The sequence below is a fragment of the Enhydra lutris genome, unplaced genomic scaffold (assembly GCF_002288905.1).
Source record: "Enhydra lutris kenyoni isolate GAN:26980312 unplaced genomic scaffold, ASM228890v2 scaffoldscaffold22, whole genome shotgun sequence".
Lineage (NCBI taxonomy): Eukaryota > Metazoa > Chordata > Mammalia > Carnivora > Mustelidae > Enhydra > Enhydra lutris.
The window spans coordinates 9032204-9050808 of NW_019154106.1; the positions used below are offsets into that span (position 1 = coordinate 9032204).

At 51.1% G+C, this 18605-nt stretch overlaps 1 protein-coding gene across 1 annotated transcript; it reads left to right on the top strand.

The window, feature by feature from the left end:
• Positions 1-159: 159 nt before the first annotated feature.
• LOC111149990 (eukaryotic translation elongation factor 1 gamma) lies at positions 160-12138 on the top strand. The gene is made up of 10 exons (XM_022507289.1): positions 160-412; positions 1480-1638; positions 2347-2410; positions 2566-2708; positions 3270-3413; positions 6284-6413; positions 6792-6996; positions 11274-11446; positions 11541-11665; positions 11902-12138. The coding sequence occupies exons 1-10, from the start codon at positions 401-403 to the stop codon at positions 12058-12060; spliced, it is 1314 nt and encodes a 437-aa protein (XP_022362997.1). The 5' UTR covers positions 160-400; the 3' UTR covers positions 12061-12138.
• The last annotated feature ends 6467 nt before the right edge of the window (positions 12139-18605 follow it).

The window sequence follows — 18605 nt, forward strand, 5'->3', positions numbered from 1 at the left end:
AGCTGGAGGGGAAAGGCCTCTGGGAGCCGGCGCTGGCGCGGAGTTGGCAGCTGGGCCACGTCGCAGACAAGGGGAGGTTTTCCAGCTGGTTCTCACAGTTTACCCTCCGCGCCTTCAACCTCCACGTCGGGACTCGGATTGGCCAGGCCCGAGGGGCGGGACAGCCAGGAGTTCCACTGCGCAGGCGCGAGCTTTCTCTGCGCAGACCAGCAGGCTCCACCCCCTTCTTTTTCCAATTCAGCCACCACGGGATACAGAACTGTCGTGCGTATGCCTTCTGTGGCGTCCTCGCTTTGCGGCCGCTGCTTCTCCACGGCTCTCCCCTTCCCCCGCTCCTCTCCCTGACGGCTTACTTTGCGGCAGCGCCGAAAGCCCCACCCCCTTTCTCTGCGGAATCACCATGGCGGCTGGGGTAAGTTTGCCGGCTCCGGCGATCCGGGTCGCGGTATCCGATGCCATCCTCTGCCGGAATAGGGCCCTCCGGGGTCAGAGGAGTTCTGGAGCAGAGTGGGGAAGTGATCCGGGGTCTGGAGACCGTACTGTTGGAGTGCAAGGCTTCCAGGCCCCGGAGGGGAACTGAGGCTGGGACTCTTGGAGGCCAAAGAGGTGGAAGGATCTCGGGTAGAGGAGAAAAGAGATGTCGGATCCTGGCCGTCTGGGGCCTGAGAAAGGGGTTCGGGTTCGTTGCCGCCTCGAGACGTGGGATCCGGGCAGGTTGACAGAACTTTTGCGACCGTTTTGTGGGGCAGCCACAGGGACGGGGTGAAGAGGAGGGTCTTTGTGGGCAGGTACGGTTGTCTCCGGTTGAGGGTCGTCCCGCGGGGAGGTTTGGGAACGGGAGGACTCTCCGGACGGTGGAGTCAGAACGTGCTGGCCGGGTTAATAGAAGGAGAAGGCAACGCCAGGGAACTCACTGCGGGACAGGACCGGGGGGACGGGACGCGTGACAAGGAGGAGTGGTCCTTTGCGGAGAACGAGTTGGTTTAGGAAGAGAAGATGCCGTTCGGTTTCTCCGTGGCTCTTCTGAGGGGAACTTGGAAACGGTCGGGGTGTGTGAGAGACAAGGGTGATGCTTTGGAAGGGGTGCGCGGCTCAGCAGTGGAGTAGGCAGGTACTCGCTAACCATCAATGAATGAAACCAAGGCTCCTGGCAGGGAGGAGTGTATGTTTGTCGGCGGGTGGAGTCTGAGGGAGCTACAAGTTCTGGGTTTCTGGACAGATATATTTGAGGTGAGAATGCTTCTAGAGATGTCCTTCCTTAGGGAAGGTCAAGCCTGTCAGCAAGCTTTATTTAGCAGTTGGTGTGTAGTTCTGTCTTCGGAATCTGATTACACATGACAGATACTAGAGAGCTTGGTTCACCGGGGGAGTAAAAGTGAGTTGAACAGGTTGGGAATAATTCAGGGAATTTATCCTGGGAGATGACATTTAGGACTGGGACCTTTTTACTCATGAATACCACCCTCCTTTTCCCCATAGACCCTGTACACATATCCTGAAAACTGGAGGGCCTTCAAGGCTCTCATTGCTGCTCAGTACAGCGGGGCTCAGGTCCGCGTGCTCTCCGCACCACCCCACTTCCACTTTGGCCAAACCAACCGCACCCCTGAATTTCTCCGTAAATTTCCTGCAGGCAAGGTAAGTAAGAAAGCGCACAGGGGTCTTTGGTCCCAAGAACTCAAGGAGCCCTGAGGTTGTCTCACTCTGAAGATGGTCTCCATCTTTAAAAGGGAGATTTCCATATAACTTTTTTTTTTTTTTAACATTTCAGTGATTTAAAGTTCTTTTTGTTTTGAGATAAATGTAGATTTCCATGTAGTTAGAAGTAATGCAGAGCTGTCCAGTGATTGTTATAAAATTCACAGGTTTTTTTGTGTTTGTGGGAGAGAGTTTTTTTGTTTTCGATGCAAATGTATCAGGTATCTGCCCTGAGCCGACCACGGGGCTTACAGAGATCCACAAATAACCTTGCTAAACAGAGAGGAGACAAATACTGTGTGGGGAGCCATCTTTTCAGGTACATGGACAGAGATATGACACTTGGTTTTTTGATCTTTTGCCTATTTGATTGAGGGATTTTATACAGACATCTGATAATACCTAAATCTTTGGGGTTTCTTATGAGAGTTTAGATTGTAAGGTATAGCAAATTACTTAAATATTTCTAGTTCATGGGTTAGAGTTAGTACCAGTAGTGTTTATGAATAGTTTGCTTAGGGTTGTCAGCCTTATGTAAGAACTTTCATCCAAAATGATTTGAGTTCCTGAGATTGGCTAGTGAAAAGTTACTGTGAATTTGACTTATTTTTCTGCATTTTACTTATCTTTTTGACTGTTTTGTCCCAGGTTCCAGCATTTGAGGGTGACGATGGATTTTGTGTGTTCGAGAGCAATGCCATTGCCTACTATGGTAATTTGCGGTGGGTGTGGGAATGGGAAGATCTGGAATGAAGGAGGTAGGAGAGGATGAGGGTGAGCTGGAGTGTGTAGAAGAGGAATTTTCATAGACTTGGATTGATGTTGGCATGACCCCAAAGTTCTGACCTTTGTGTTCTGCCTCTGCAGTGAGCAATGAGGAGCTGCGGGGAAGTACTCCCGAGGCAGCAGCCCAGGTGGTGCAGTGGGTGAGCTTTGCTGATAGCGACATAGTGCCCCCAGCCAGTACCTGGGTCTTCCCCACCTTGGGCATCATGCACCACAACAAGCAGGTAAGCCTTGGGACTGGGGGAGAAGCCAAGGGCAGGGATGGCATCAACTCCTGAGTGTCAGGGAGTAAGAAATACAATAGATTGAGAAAAGGAGATGCTAAGAATACGTGGATAACTAAAGACCTCATCGTCGGGGTGTGAATTTTGAGCACTGTGGTTGATGGTATCTGGGTTCTTTGTCACACAGATCCACTGGAAGTGGTGCCTGTTGTGAGTGGTCAGAGATCTCTGCTGTAGAAAAGCTATCCCAAATGGTAGGGGAGTGGTTAAGCCAGGTGATCTCTGAGGTCCCTTCTAAAATCCAAAGATAAAGGACTAGGTCAGTGTAGTGGGAAATTCATCTAGACTCCACCATGAAGAAATTTGGTGTCGAGAGCTTCATCTGTCATACATTTGGAATGATCTCGGATCTGACTACATTGAGAGGGGATGGGGATGAGCCAGAATTTAGTAAATGAAATGAAATGAAACAGAACCAACCTTGGTTCTGTTGCTGGGGGTGGGGAGCAGGGAAAGGGATGGGTACCCGCTATTAAGTTTTTGATCATTTTAAATCAATAGGCCACAGAGAATGCAAAGGAGGAAGTGAGGCGAATTCTGGGCCTACTGGATGCTCACTTGAAGACGAGGACTTTCCTGGTGGGCGAACGTGTGACGCTGGCTGACATCACAGTTGTTTGCACCCTGTTGTGGCTCTATAAACAGGTGACGTTTATAAAGAATCACGTTGGCAGAGGGGAGGGAGGGAGGGTAGAAACGAAGTGATGAGTCTTCCAGGTTACCTGTATTCTGCCAAGGACTCGGATATGAGAGTGTGTCTGGTAACAACTAGGGATCTCAAGTTTGAGTACCCTGACTGCTTTCCCTCCTCCTGAGAAGTTAGGTAACGTTCTGTTTCCTGAGTTTCTGTTTGGCAGTGAAGATGTTTAGCTTGTTTCCATAATTTTGAGGAAGTCCAGCTGTGCTTGCGTTTAGTTGTGAAGATAGAGGTAGGGCTGGCGGCTGTGGTACCAAGGTCTTTTGGAGGCAGGCAGGCTAGGTTCAGTTCTTGGCTTCATTACTGACTAGTTGTAGGTAGAGGGGTGTGTGTGTGTGTGTGTGTGTGTGTGTGTGTGTGTGTGTTTGAGAGAGGGAGAGAGAATTCCTTTAGTTCTTCTTTTCCTTGTAAGTTATAAAACCAGTGAGGTGGTAATTAGTCTTGAGGTTATTGGGTCAAAGAACATGACATGTTGAATGCAGAGCAGTACCTCTTTTTTAAAGCTTTTTTTTTTTTGGTAAAGATTTTATTTATTTGACAGAGATCACAAGCAGGCAGAGAGGCAGGCAGAGAGAGGAGGGGAAGCAGGCTCCCTGCCGAGCAGAGAGCCCAATGTGGGGCTCGATCCCAGGACCCTGAGATCATGACCTGAGCCGAAGGCAGAGGCTTTAACCCACTGTGCCACCCAGATGCCCCTCTTTTTTTAAAGTAAAAAAAAAAAAAAGTTTTTTTTTTAAATTTAAAAGTGTTTTAGTTACTTATTTGAGAGAGAGAGACAGAGCACAAGCAGGGGAATGGCAGAGAGAGAGGGAGAAGCAGGCTCCTCACTGACTAAGGAGCCCTACATGGGGCTCTGTCCCAGGACTCTGGGATCATAACCTGAGCCGAAGGCAGAGGCCCAACCGACTGAGCCACCCAGGTGTCCCAGCAGCTCTTGGACTGATACTAGTCCAGAATAGTAGTGTGATAATTGGGAGCAAAAAGTACCTACTTGTGTTCCCTTGTGTTTTGTGTGTGTGTGTGTGTGTGTGTGTGTGTTTTAAACAGACAGTGAGAGAGGGAACACAAGCAGCTGGAGTGGGAGAGGGAGGAGCAGGCTTGCAGCTGAGCAGGGAACCGGATGGGGGCTCCACCCCAGGCTGGGATCATGACCTGAGCCGAAGGCAGATGCTTAACAACTGAGCTGCCCATGCGCCTCAAATAAATACAGATCTTAAGAGAAAAGAAAAGAAAACCCAGGGGCGCCTGGGTGGTTCAGTGGGTTAAACCGCTGCCTTTGCTCAGGTCATGATCTCAGGGTCCTGGGATCGAGCCCTGCATCAGGCTCTTTGCTCACCAGGGAGCCTGTTTCTCTCTCTCTCTCTCTCTCTCTCTCTCTCTCTCTCTCTCTCTTTCTCTCTGCCTGCCTCTCTGCCTACTTGTGATCTTTCTCTGTCAAATAAATAAATAAAATCATTTTAAAAAAATGAAAGAAAAGAAAAGAAAACCTAAATACTGTAGAATCAGTACTATAGAACTGACTGCTCTAGTCTGTCTCCATGACAAAGATTATTTTCGCTCTGATCTTAGCAAATTAAAAGATGGTAAAAGAGGGACGCCTGGGTGGGCCAATGGGTTAAAGCCTCTGCCTTCGGCTCAGGTCATGATCTCAGGGTCCTGGGATCGTGCCCCGCATCGGGCTCTGCTCAGCGGGGAGCCTGCTTCCCCCCTCTCTCTGCCTGCCTCTCTGCCTCCTTGTGATCTCTTTCTCTCTCCCTCCCTCTCTCTCTCTCTCTCTGTCAAATAAATAAATAAAATCTTAAAAAAAAAAAAGAAAGGTGGTAAAGGAGTTTGTTGCGAAGCTAAGTTTAGTTTAAAGGACTGTTTGGTATTCTGAAATACTTTTTGGTTTGTTTTTTTTTTTTTTTGTTTTGTTTTTTTTTGTTACAAGTGTTGCTAGGTCCTGAAGTTTGGTGAAAGAAAAATATGTATCATGTGTAGATAGTTTCTGTTACCTTGTTTATTTGGCAAAAGGAGTATTGGTAGCTGTGTTGCCCCACCTCTGTTTGTTTTTAGTTTGACATGTAACTTTTTTTAAAAGGATTTAATTTATGTATTTGAGAAAGAAATAGAAAAAGAGCATGAGCTGGGGAGAGGGCAAAAGGATAGGGAGAAGTAGGGTCCCCACTGAGCAGGGAGCCCCACTGGGGGCTCGATTGATCCCAGGACTCCAGGATCATAACCTGAGCTGAAGGCAGACACCTAACCGACTGAGCCAGCCAGGTGCCCTGACACATGACATTTGAAAGATTGGAATGTGGGGCGCCTGGGTGGCTCAGTGGGTTAAGCCGCTGCCTTCGGCTCGGGTCATGATCTCAGGGTCCTGGGATCGAGTCCCGCATCGGGCTCTCTGCTCGGCAGGGAGCCTGCTTCCCTCTCTCTCTCTCTCTCTCTCTCTGCCTGCCTCTCTGTCTACTTGTGATCTCTCTCTGTCAAATAAATAAATAAAATCTTTAAAAAAAAAAAAAAAGAAAGATTGGAATGTGTAGGTGTGACGTGGTTTTGTGAAAGGGGTAAGATGCCATATGAACATGTCTACCGGGTAGATTTGTAGTAAACGAAGGATGGGATCAAGTATCCATTAAGTTGGACTGTAGTGTTAAAAAGAGGAGGGTAAATGGGAAGTAGCCTTCCAGGATAAGATGGTGTTCTAGGGAGCTGCCCTCTCAGGGGTTGAGAGGAAGGTGGAGCTTTGGTGTAGAGAAAAACAAAGCTCTCTGACTTGAAACCCCTCAAGACCTTTCTCTCCTTTGCTTCTTCCACCCTTATGTTCTGACAGGTCCTGGAGCCTTCTTTCCGCCAGGCCTTCCCCAATACCAACCGCTGGTTCCTCACCTGCATTAATCAGCCCCAGTTCCGGGCTGTCTTGGGGGAGGTGAAACTCTGTGAGAAGATGGCCCAGTTTGATGGTGAGTCTGGAGGTAGAGGAGCACGTGGCCTGGCTCGGGGCTGTTCGCTCAGTCTCCATCCCTTGGTTTCCCATCAGGCTTCTGGGTTACGTGGACCCACAGAATGCGGGCTGTCCCGTGTAGTGTCCTATGTTTTACAGGCATACGTACTTTCCCTCCTTAGTGTTCACGTACAGAAGTGGTAGTGCATGTGTGTGTTTGTTGCTGAGTGTTGTGTTCGTGCTGCAGGACGTACAGGGAGCGGGTGGCAGAGCAGTGCGGAGCTTAGATTCCACAGTTGCCCCGCCCCGTGGGTTTCCGTTCCCTTGCTCACTGCCTGCCTTTAGAGGCATATGTTGAGAGGCAGGATGCTGACTTCTCTCCCTTTCTCTGCGCCAGCTAAAAAGTTTGCAGAGAGCCAGCCTAAAAAGGACACCCCACGGAAAGAGAAAGGTTCTCGGGAAGAGAAGCAGAAGCCCCAGGCTGAGCGGAAAGAGGAGAAAAAGGCTGCTGCCCCTGCTCCTGAGGAGGAGATGGATGAATGTGAACAGGCATTGGCTGCTGAGCCGAAGGCCAAGGACCCCTTCGCTCACCTGCCCAAGAGGTAAGGATATTGGAGGGAAGGGGGCATGGGACTCATGAAGGCCGGGTTTTGCCTATGTGTGTTCCCCTCTCATAGCTAGGACCATTTTACGTTGTCCATATAAAATTGAAAGATGTCTTGTTTGCAAGGAAAACAACTTCTTGAGTTTATCCTCAAGAATTGGGTACATTTTTTTTTAACATTTATTTAAGAGAGAAGGGTGCGTGTGCACACAAGCAGTGGGGGAGGGACAGAAGGAGAGGGAGAAGCTGACTCCCCGCTGAGCAGGGAGCCTGATGTGGGGCCCTGGGGCTTGATCCCAGGACTCTGGGATCATGATCAGAACCGAAGGCAGACGCTTAACTGACTGAGCCACCCAGGCGCCCTATGTGAGCAAACTGTATAAACATCCTCACTGAGAAGGGACGGTGACCGTGACTCCCTAGTGCCTGTCTGCTGGATTGTTTCCCAGATGGGGGAATAGAACTCCTCAAGAAGGAAGAAGATGGGATGGTCCTCACCCCATCCACTGTCAACCTTTTCAGTAAAGTTTGGGGTTCTTGAAAGAAAAGAATACAGTGAAAGGAAGCTTGTTGGTTTTCCTAGAAGGGGGCATCCAGTACTTGCCTGCTATCCGTACTCAAGTCCTCAGCTAGTGCCCTGGCGTTTCATTAGAATTCCATTAGGAGACCTCTGTTGTCAGCTGCCACTTCACGTAGTTCTCCTTGCTCCCGGCTTTTCTCACCCACTCATTCTGCCTTTCCCAAAGTCATCCACCATCTCACTAGTTGGTCTGTTGGGGTTCAACAGGGTTCACCCTCCCCCGTTTTGTAATGGTGGTTTTTTTTTTAAGATTTTATTTTGTGGAGGGTGTGCAGAGGGAGGCAGAGAGAAGCAGTCTCCTAAATGGGGCTCTATCTCTGTGAGGTCATGACCTGAGCTGAAATCAAGGGTCAGGTGCTTAACTCACTGAGCCGCCCAGGCTCTCCTTGTAATGGTTTTTAACATTTTTAAAAAATTAAAAAAAAAATTTTTTTAAGATTATTTATTTATTTGACAGAGATCACAAGTAGGCAGAGAGGCAGGCCGAGAGAGAGGAGGAAGCAGGCTCCCTGCCAAGCAGACAGCCCGATGTGGGGCTCGATCCCAGGACCCTGAGATCATGACCTGAGCCGAAGGCAGAGGCTTTAACCCACTGAGCCACCCAGGCGCCCCTGTAATGGTTTCTTATGGGATAAATTAGCATGAAGGTGCACGCTGCTGGTGGGCAGAATAGGGGCACGGGGACTTGTAAATGATGAGCCTCCTAGCACAGATGGTCACAGTAGGCACTGCTCTTCCCCATTTGGGGAGGAAGACGTGTAATTTGGGCCTAGGCACTTCATACATGACCAAGAAGCTTCCAGATTGCAGCTTCTCTTTACAGATGTATTTCTTTTTGAACTGAGGTGGTTGACCTTGAACCTAATACACGGACAGGTCAGGAGTGAGCAGGAGTTTTGGTGTGTGTACATAAGCTGTGATAACTAACCTGAGTTATGTGTGCTGTTGTAACATGGACCCAGTTAATTGTTAGCTAGAGATTTTCATATACATTAGGTATGTATATTTTGGGTGGAAAATAAATCACCAGTAGACTGAAAATTGTTAATAAACTTATATCCTGAGGCTCCTGGGTGGCTCAGTTGTTAAGCGTCTGCCTTTGGCTCAGAGCCCTGTGTCGGACTCCCTGCTCAGTAGGGAGCCTGCTTTTCCCTTTCCCACTCTCCCTGCTTGTGTTCCCTCTCTTGGTGTGTCTTTTTCTGTCAAATAAATAAATAAAATCTAAAAATTAAAAAAACATAAATGTACTTGAGTTTAAAAAAGAAACAACTTACATCCTTTTGGGAATATTGATTCATACCTTTTTTTTTTTTTAAAGATTTTATTTATTTGACAGAGATCACAAGTAGGCAGAGAGACAGGCAGAGTGAGAGGGGGAAGCAGGCTCCCTGCTGAGCAGAGAGCCAGATGTGGGACTCCATCTGAGGACCCTGAGATCATGACCAGAGTGGAAGGCATAGGCTTAACCCATTGAGCCACCCAGGTGCCCAGGTTCATACCAGTTAGCAGTATTACTATGGTTCTCTTTTGGGCTGGCAAGATGATTTTCCGTAGGATTTTTTTTTTTTTTTAATATTTTATTTATTCATTTGACAGACAGAGATTACAAGTAGACAGAGAGGCAGACAGAGAGAGAGAGGGAGGGGGAAGCAGGCTCTCTGCTGAGCAGAGAGCCCGATGCGGGGCTCGATCCCAGAACGCCGAGATCATGACCTGAGCCGAAGGCAGAGGCTTTAACCCACTGAGCCACCCAGGCGCCCCTTCCGTAGGATTTTTAATGCAAAGGTAATGTCTTCAAAGATGAAGACCACTATATGTCGATAGTTGGTTTTGGCTCTTTTTTTTTTTTTTCAAGATTTTATTTATTTGCAAGAGAGCACAAGCAGGGGGCGGGGAGGTCAGAGGGAGAGGGGCAAGCAGACTCCCTGCTGAGCAGGAAGCCCCACACAGGGCTCTATCCTAGGACTCTATGATCAGTACCTGAGCCCAAGGCAGACACTTAACCAACTGAGCCACCCAGGTGTCCCAGTTCCAGTCCTTTTAAGGCCTTCCAGCTACACTTGTTTCCAGAGCGGTTCAGAGCTTGTCCTCATTTGGGGGGAAATGGATACAACATGGTCATAAATTATGAAGTTCTAACAGCTCAGGAAGGTGTGAAGAAAAAAATCTCCAGTCCCTTTTTCAGATGGTTGGGGTGGAAGCTCCTCAGAGGAGGTCTCCGTTGTATTTTTGGGAAGGACCATAGGACCCAGGGTTCAAGGACAGCATCTGCTTTGCTATATTCTAACAGTGGGCAGGTCACGCCACTTAACCTTATCTGGGAAGAGGGAAAGGAATGGTTTTTAACTCTGGGGTTTGTTGGCATTATTTATAGTAATGAATAATTGAGCCAATTAAACATTTAGTAAGGGTTTTTAAAAATAGGTTTATGGCACACTCATACAGTAGAGGATTATCTCGCCATTAAAACATTTGTAAAAAGGGTGCCTGCGTGGGTCAGTGGGTTAAAGCGTTTGCCTTCAGCTCAGGTCATGACCTGAGGGTCCTGGGATCGAGCCCCGCATTGGGCTCTCTGCTCAGCGGGAAGCCTGCTTCCTCCTCTCTCTTTGCCTGCCTCTCTGCCTACTTGTGATCTCTCAGTCAAATAAATAAATAAATAAAAATCTTTAAAAAAAAATTTGTAAAGGGCGCCTGGGTTCCTCAGTGAAGTGTCTGCCTTCGACTCAGATCATGATCCTGGTGTCCTGGGATTGAGCCCCGCATTGGGCTCTCTGCTTAGTGGGGAGTCTGCTTCTCCCTCTCCCTCTGACCTTCCCCCTTGCTTGCGTTCTCGTGTTGTCTCTCGCAAATGAATAAGTAGAAAATCTTAAAACATTTGTGAAAAAGAATCCCTGGTAGAATGACAGTATTAAATGATGAAAGGCACAAAACTACACACATGGTCTTTGGAGAGCCACTGGCGGGAAGTACACGAACATACTAATCAGTTCTCTTGTTTGCTGGCATTGCGAGTGATTTTCTTCAGTCAGCATGTGGTTTTATAACTGGAAAGAAAAGAAAGAGCACCCTGCCATGAGGGGAGGGACTCTCCACAGCGAGCCTTCTCAGCAGTGTGCCAAGTTGCTGCAAGGATCTAACCCTAAGGGCTTTGCAGCATCTGGGCTTATTCCTGGGCAGAGTGACTCAAGGCCACGGGTGTAAGGTCTGGGGCGGAGGCCTTATGATAACGTTTGCCAGTTACATGGCTGTCACACTGTGATGTGTGTAACCCGAAGAGGCCTGTGGTGGCGGGGGAGAGTTGGGTGATTCAGGGACTGAGTGACTCAGTGGGAAAGGGCCCTGGAGGGGTTGGCCACGGAGAAGGAGTGCACATTCTGGGTCTCCACCAGGGGGCAGCAGTTGCCTGCACTTTCCTTGGGGCAGGGCTTCCCTCCAGCCCACATGGGTCCTACCCTCCTCCAGCTTAGCTGATTTAGGCCGGAGATAGGGAGCAGAGGGAGTGCCCTGGCCCCCTGGTTATATGCCCTTAGCTCTCCTCCCTTGCAAGGTGGTACCCATCTGCCAATCCAGTGACCTCTTCCTTTAAACCAGTACATTTTTAGTGAAATCTGCCCTTAGTTTCTCTTAGCCTGGCAACCCTGTGTTGCTTCAGCGGGACCTTCTCCACATTGACCTTGCTTTTTTCCTCCATTCAGTACCTTTGTGTTGGACGAATTTAAGCGCAAGTACTCCAATGAGGACACACTCTCTGTGGCCCTGCCGTATTTTTGGGAGCACTTTGATAAGGATGGCTGGTCTCTGTGGTACGCTGAGTACCGCTTCCCTGAAGAGCTCACCCAGACTTTCATGAGTTGCAACCTCATCACTGGTAAGAAGAGAGTGGGTCGAGGAAGAGGAAGAGGGGGGACAAGGCCGTGGGTGATGTGATTCTAAAGACTGCACGTTCTCCCTCGCCCCTTCAGGAATGTTCCAGCGGTTGGACAAACTGAGGAAGAATGCCTTTGCCAGTGTCATCCTCTTTGGAACCAATAACAGCAGCTCCATTTCTGGAGTCTGGGTCTTCCGAGGCCAGGAGCTTGCCTTTCCGGTGAGGAAAGGTGTACGGGAGGAGCCTGTCTCTTCAGGGTGGGGCAAGGGGGTGGGAAGTCCACCTTCATTCCTGTGCTTGTAGGCATTCAGAGAGTGCAAGGAATGTTCACAGGAAGGACTGCCATGGTCACGGGCATTTTAGAATCTGATGACATGCGTCTGAGCTGGAAGTAACAGGTGTGGGACGGTGTCTGATAACCTGACCATGTGCTTAACCTGGCTTTCTCTCCCCAGCTGAGTCCAGATTGGCAGGTGGACTACGAGTCCTATACCTGGCGGAAACTGGATCCTGGCAGCGAGGAGACCCAGACGCTGGTTCGAGAGTACTTTTCCTGGGAGGGGGCCTTCCAGCATGTGGGCAAAACCTTCAATCAGGGCAAGATCTTCAAGTGAACATCTCTTGCTGTCGCCTAGTTGCCTGTACCTGCCCTTCAGGGAGATGGGGGTCATTAAAGGAAACTGAACATTGAACCCTTACCTCTCCTGCCTCCTTTATGAGTGATGGATTCTTCAAAGGGAAGTCGATATGTTGAAGCAGGGTTATTTTCTGGGCCTGCAGTACCTCCTTTTGCAGGAGAGAGTCTTAGAAGGGTAGAGGAGAGGTCTCTCTGTTTTGGCTGTGTTCGCCCTGCCTGTACTGTGATCACTGACTTTTGGCCTAGCTGGGAGAGACCGGATGCAGTTAGGTCGGGCGGTGACATGGGGCTTTGGAACTGCCTAAGTCTTCGGGACCAGATTGCTAAGGCACGGTAGCACAGTTTGTGGAGGAGGTTCATGTTATTTCTCACACATGCCCTGGGAGGGAGGGAGGTGGTGGCATCGAGGGTCTTGGTTGAAATATTTCAAGCAGGAATACCAGACACAGACTACTCAGAACAGGACTGGCCTGTTGGCTCTGGACTGGCTGTGGGTCATCTCTGGGGTAGTCCCACTTTCTCACAAGGAAGTGGGGTTCAGAAATTTAAGAGACTTGCCTGTGGAGATGGGATTTTGACCCCAGTGGGTGTCACTGGAACCCGTACTGAAAATGTGCCCGGCTGCTTCCTGGAACTTGGGACAGTCCTGACTTGCCACTTAAGAACCCCACTCAGACTTGGGAGTACTATTTTCTCTCTCTCGAGCTTAATTTTTATCATGCCCTTCTCACAGGTTCTTGTTCCTACTGTCTTTGTTTCTCTTGTCTTTTCTGAAGAGCACCGAAGGTCTCCCTGTGTATTACACACGGTGAAGTTGGAAGGTGCCAGTTTGATTCACTTTCTGAGGCAGATGTAGAAACAGTCACGATTCAACCTTTGGTCTCTAGTTTATGGTTTTACGTGTGTTCTCTCTCTCCCACCCTTAGTCCAAGCGCAGAGAAGGACTTAGCTGGGAGGGGAAGAAGGTGGTCTTCCCAGGTACAGATGGTCTGGTAGCTTGGGAGGGGGCTAGGGTTGTCATCTCTGGGTACTTGGACTACAGCTGGGGTTCTGGGAAGAATGGGCGGAACAGAGCCACCATGTGGAATCCAGCTGGGCGAGGATGGGCTGGTTCTTGCTCAGGGTTTGCTCCCTGGCAGGTCATCTGGAGTTGGATCCAAATTTGCCACCTGTCTTGCTTCCGAGCATTCCAGGCTGCTCCTGGTTGGGATCTAAAAGTGCTAGTTGCCGGCTGGGTTGGGCCAGGCGCTGGGTGCTGGGGCCTCACCTAACCTGTCAGACTCCCTTCCCAGATTCCGTTTCCCACCACACCTCCCTGCTTCTCCGCTTGTGTAATCTTCACCCCCCCCCCCCCCCAGCGCTCCTGGTATCCTTGACCTTCCAGGTAGCTGAGGAGTTAGTCCGGAGAGACCCCAGTTCTGTAAGGTCTGAAGGGGCAGGTCAGAGAGGCCCAGAAATGGGGTCGAGCTGGGGAAAATGGGGTTTCTGCTGTGTGGGCCACAGCAGACCTGGCACCGCATGTGGACTGGGCTGGTCTGGGGCACCCCGCCTCCCAGCCTCCCTCGGACTGCAGGAAGAGTGACTCATCCCCACGTCCTGCCTCCTGGGCCTCAGGGTCTGGCGGTTTGGTGCAGAGGAGGGTGGCCAGGTTGTTGGATGAGACCAGGCCTGTGCTTGGGGGCCGGCCAATACCCACAAACGGAGGTGGTGGGGTGGGCAGCCCAAGGGGAGGGTGTTGTGACCCGGGGCGAGTTGGCTATTGGCCTCCAAAGCCAGATGGAACTAGAGGGCTTCTGCCCTGCCCTGGTGGGCAAGAAAGAGGTTAACAGCAGGAGTTTCTAGCGGCAGATGTGGGGTAGGGAAAGGGGAGGGCCCTCTGGAGTTGGTGCGGTTCCGCCCTGCCCAGAGGAGCCCTGAGTCACCGCCCAGCCTGGGGCTTTGGGGCTGTGCTTGGGACTCACGGCCTCCCGATCCCGCGGCCTCCCGATCCCGATCCCGGCTGGGGCCCAGGCGCTTGTTGGAGCTCTGCCTGGCTCCCCGGCTCCTCCCGGCCCCGCCCGGCTTGCCTCGGCTTGGCCGTTGAGCGCCTGCGCCAGGGGGACGTCTCTGGTTGTTGGGCCCATTTCCTGACATGCCAGGGAGGCTCACCACCTGGAGCTGGCATCCGGGAGCCCAGGCTGCAGCGTGTGCCTCCTGGGTCCCCAGCCGGGGTCATGGGGAGGAAAGGGAAGGGGGAGTTGGAGTTGGGAGCGGGCTGGGCCTGAGAACAGGGGTGATCTTGGAGAACTAGAGTGAGATGCAAGGAGGAAGCCGTTTTATCCACTTACTGGGCAAAATCTTAAGAGCGTCCAGAAAAGGAGATGGCGAAAGGAGAGGAGTCCGGGCTCAGGTGCATTTGACTGCAGATGAAATCTTTATTTTAGTTCCGTATAGTTAGCCTACAGTGTTATGTTAGTTTCGGGTGTGCCATTGAGTGATTTCACACTAACACACGTAGCTCAGTGCTCATCAGGGCACTCCCTCATCCTCATTCCCTGTTCTCCCCCGCCCCCTCTGCTGGAGGAACCACCACCAGTTTGTTCTCTATAGTTAGTCTATTTCTTGGTTTGTCTCTCTCTTTTTTTCCTTTGTTCGTTTGTTTCAATTCTACCTATGAGTGATGTCATAGCGTATTTGTCTTTCTCTGACTTATTTCACTTAGTGTGATAACTCTCCAGCGCCATCCATGTCCTCGCTGCAGATAAAATCTGCACTGAGCCCAGTGTGTGAATGGAAACGCCTGAGACTGGGTTCAGCCTGTGTAGAAACCGGTAGATACTGGTTATAAGCAGTTACTTGTTTTAGCTTTGTTGGCCCTCTGCTTAAGTCACTTATTAAAAAGCCAAAAGCCTTTAAAGTTCTTCCAAGAAAGACCTAGATTGTCTTCTTTTTTTCATGTCCTATTTGAGCTGGAGCTGGACAGCTGCTCTGCACACTGGGTCAGACCCAGCCCACCAGCTGCCCACATGCCCCAAATGTGCCACTTCCCCTTTTGAGAGGTGGGGGAAGGGTCTAGAATGTCAAAGGGAGTGGAATGAAGTGTTTTGGAGGATCCACCCAGTCATTTCTGAAATTAATACTGTGGTTTTCATGGCAACCAGCACTCTTTGTCCTCAGAACCCAGAACTTTCCCTCTGCACATCAAAGGGGTTTTCCTGGGCGGCTGTGGCTTCCCTGGCCCACCCCTCCAGCTGTATCTACACTGGAGGGTAACTTCCCTGACTCGCTTTGGTCAGGGAATGGAGTTCTGGGGTCCTCACCCCTCTTTTGCATGTGTCCCCTAATGCTGGGGCGTGAAGATACCAGGGTTCCCAAAAGGTTAGAGACACAGCCACCTGCTCCTGTCTGTTTGCTCTAATCAGGCTGGCATGGCTCCCTGGGGGAGGCTGTCGTTTTACTCCAGTGGAATTACTGGGGTGTCCCAGAGCTTCAGCACCCAAGGGATGGGTGGAATGGCAGTCAAGGTGGCTGCTGGGCATTGTGCTGTATTGAATGTCTTGGGAAAGGCAGAATCCCATGGGCATGTGGGGCTGCCTAAGTGGCAAAGGTGCCCTTGGTGACCCTGGGTCTCTAGATGTTCCTGGGCTCTTTTCATTTTTGCAGCCCCCTCCCTTTCAGACACTTCCCCCTGCCCCCCGCTTTCCACATTTCCTCAGGATTCCAAAGGGGAAGCCTACTGACCTTACCTTGTTTACACAGTGGGCAGGCCAGGAGCAGAGCAGGGGCTGGACGGTCAGGGTTTGGGGCTATTTCTGATCGGATCTCCCATGGAATGTGCTTCCCTCTACTTCCCCCTGCCCCCTCCCCTCTGCAGCAGGAACAGCTGTCATGTGAGGGCCTCTCCCTCTGGCTCAGCCCTTTTGCAATCATCTGGCTGGCTCCGTCAGGATGGGGGTGGATAGTGAGGATGGGCAGAGCCAAAGGGTAACCAAGGGGACATGGCAGGGCAGGGAGGGCTATGGAGTTGAAGGCCGGGGGAAGAGGCTTGCCAGGGCCAGGTAAGGGGTGGGGGTGGAAGCAGCTGAGGCGGCCAGAGCGCCGTCAAAGGCCGGGGTGGGGGTGGGGGTGCTACACTGGGACCGGAAACTTTCTAGGTGCTGGGGAGACAAGCTATAGAGCTGGTTATAGTGGGACCCTGGCCAGTCATTCTTCAGGGAGATCTGCATTTCCCCTGAGTCACAGGGAAGCCACGGGGTGCTTTCCTGCCAGGCCCACTCTCTGTGGGGCCTGAATCACGGAGTTGCCAAGGATGTTGGCGGCCCTATTGTGGAGGTGCCTGTGTCCTACCCCGCCCACTCCCGTTAGGACAGGGGTTAGCAAACATGCCTCTTTATCCCACCCTCCTCAGCAGGAACACTCCATCTGCGCGACTCAGACTTAGAGAATGTACCGTATGCAGGATTGCCCGAGACACCGCGTTAGGTAGTCCCTTTATTTTACCCAGGAGGAACTGAGCCCACAGAGGGGAAGTGACTTATCAAGGGTGCATGTGAGTCTTTCCACAGTTCTCGAAGCCACTCACTGAGTCACTTTGGTTCCTAGAGCAAGAGGGCGCCTATCCCAAAGTCGCGGGGTGACGATGATGGACCACACACCCTCGGTTTTGGAGGCAGAGAGAGCGTGGTATCCGGGGCTGGAGCAGCCCTCACTGGGTATTGAGCTCAGAAGTGGAGCAGGTCCCAGGGCAGGTCACCGCCACCACCTCCCAACACAGCGCTCCAAGTCTTGGGGCGGGCAGAGGGCACAGGGTGTAGCAGAGGCGGGACTTCGAGTGACAGGAACCTCAACTATGTGGTGACTCAGGCTCTGGGCAGCCCGAGGCCCTTCCCTCACTGCTCAGCCTGATCTCCTTAGCCTGGACTTGGGAAGTGCAAGCAGCAGAGGGAGGGAAAAGAGGGCTGGTCTCCCTTTCTCCCCTGGAACTGGAGGAAAGGCAAAGGAAGTTGGAAAGGGTGGAGGAAAGGCAGATTCCAAAAAAGGGGAGAGGAGGCTGGTGCTGCCCTCCTTCCCTGCTCCCTGCTGGGGAGGGGAGCTGGCTGGGGCATCGGCTGCTCCGCTCATTCTGGCTCCCTCCCTCAGCTCCAATCCACAGTCGGTCCGCCCGTCCCCAGCTCAGTTCTGAGCTCTACTTTGGGGGGGGGGGGCTCTCTCTTTCACAGCCCTGTTCAATAGTGTTTTGCTTCTTCCTTAATCTCAGCTCCACATTTCCCCTCTCTTCTTGATCTCTCCACATCCACACATCCTCACCTCCCAGGCCTCCAGGCCATCTCTCTCACCGTATCCACCTGCCCTGCTGTCCCTGCCCACTTTGTCCCCTTTCTCTTGCCTGGATGCTCTTTCTGTACCTTCTTTCCTCCCAGAGTCTGTACTCAGAGCCCTGTGTGCCGTCTCTTGTTCTCTAATCAGCTTTGATTGGGTTCTGCTTTGGCCTGAAGATTTCAATTAGGACTGAGTGTAATGCACGGGTTTCCGGTACCCCAGCTGTCTGATCTGAGCGGTTCAGGAACTCCTTATTTGAAGTCCGAGGTTTAAATACAGGCTGAGGTTTGAACTGAGCTGGGATACTTACTTGGCTTCCTATTTTGAGTTTGGGTTAGGAGTTTGGGGGTTTCAGAATTGCTTAGGCAATAATATCCTTATCCCAGAATCACCAGATAGGTTTGCTGTTCACTGGGAAAGATAGATCAGGAAGCGAAGAAAGAGAACATGGAAGGGGCTGATGTTTGGCGGACATGCTCATCTCTGGGGGTGTGTGTATGGGGCAGAGGTGGGGTCGGGGAGATCCCAGATGGCTCAAAGAAGGGGTAACAGTCATTTCTCTGCTTCTAAGGCTGACACGCCAAAGGGCCCTCATGGGAAGGGCGGGGAGTCTGCTTTCAAAGAGACTACAGATTGCCCACTTCACTTCCTTGCTGGGATCACAGTTTAAAAAAGCCACGATTACTCTCTGAGCAGTCGGGCGTCTTGTCTTCCCTGTAATACACTGATTTTAGAGAAGGGGACTGTGGCGAGGAGGGAGGGGAAGGGGAATCCCCCTGGCAAGGGGCCTGCCTACAGAGCTCCCTTTGTCGTTACTATGGAAACAGGCATAATAGGAACAAAACAGAGGCCCGTCGCCTGGCAACAGAGAAGCCCAAGGTTCATCACACACACACACACACACACACACACACTTGACGCATGTACACATCAGGGAACCCCCAGCAGGGGGCGGGGGGAGGGAACAAAACTTCTGGGGAAGCTGAGGTATCCCAGTGATGACGAGTTCTAGGACTCACCTAACTTTGCCAATGAACCCACAGGCCCGTGTGGGGTCAGATACCTCAGAAATGTGACAGAGTGCCAGGCAGGAGGCTGGAAGTCCTCCTGGACCCCCGGGTGGGCCTTATTTTGACCGAGGCATCTGAAACCTTCCAAAAGAGAAAGGTTTTCTTTGCAAAGTTGAGATGGAGGTGGGGTTGGGGGTGATTCCTTATAACTAAA

Excerpts from the sequence above, each read along its gene's own strand:
- LOC111149990 (XM_022507289.1), top strand. Across the intron at positions 1,639-2,346 it reads GTAAATTTCCTGCAGGCAAG|GTTCCAGCATTTGAGGGTGA; the intron begins GTAAGTAAGAAA and ends GTTTTGTCCCAG. Across the intron at positions 6,414-6,791 it reads GAAGATGGCCCAGTTTGATG|CTAAAAAGTTTGCAGAGAGC; the intron begins GTGAGTCTGGAG and ends TCTCTGCGCCAG.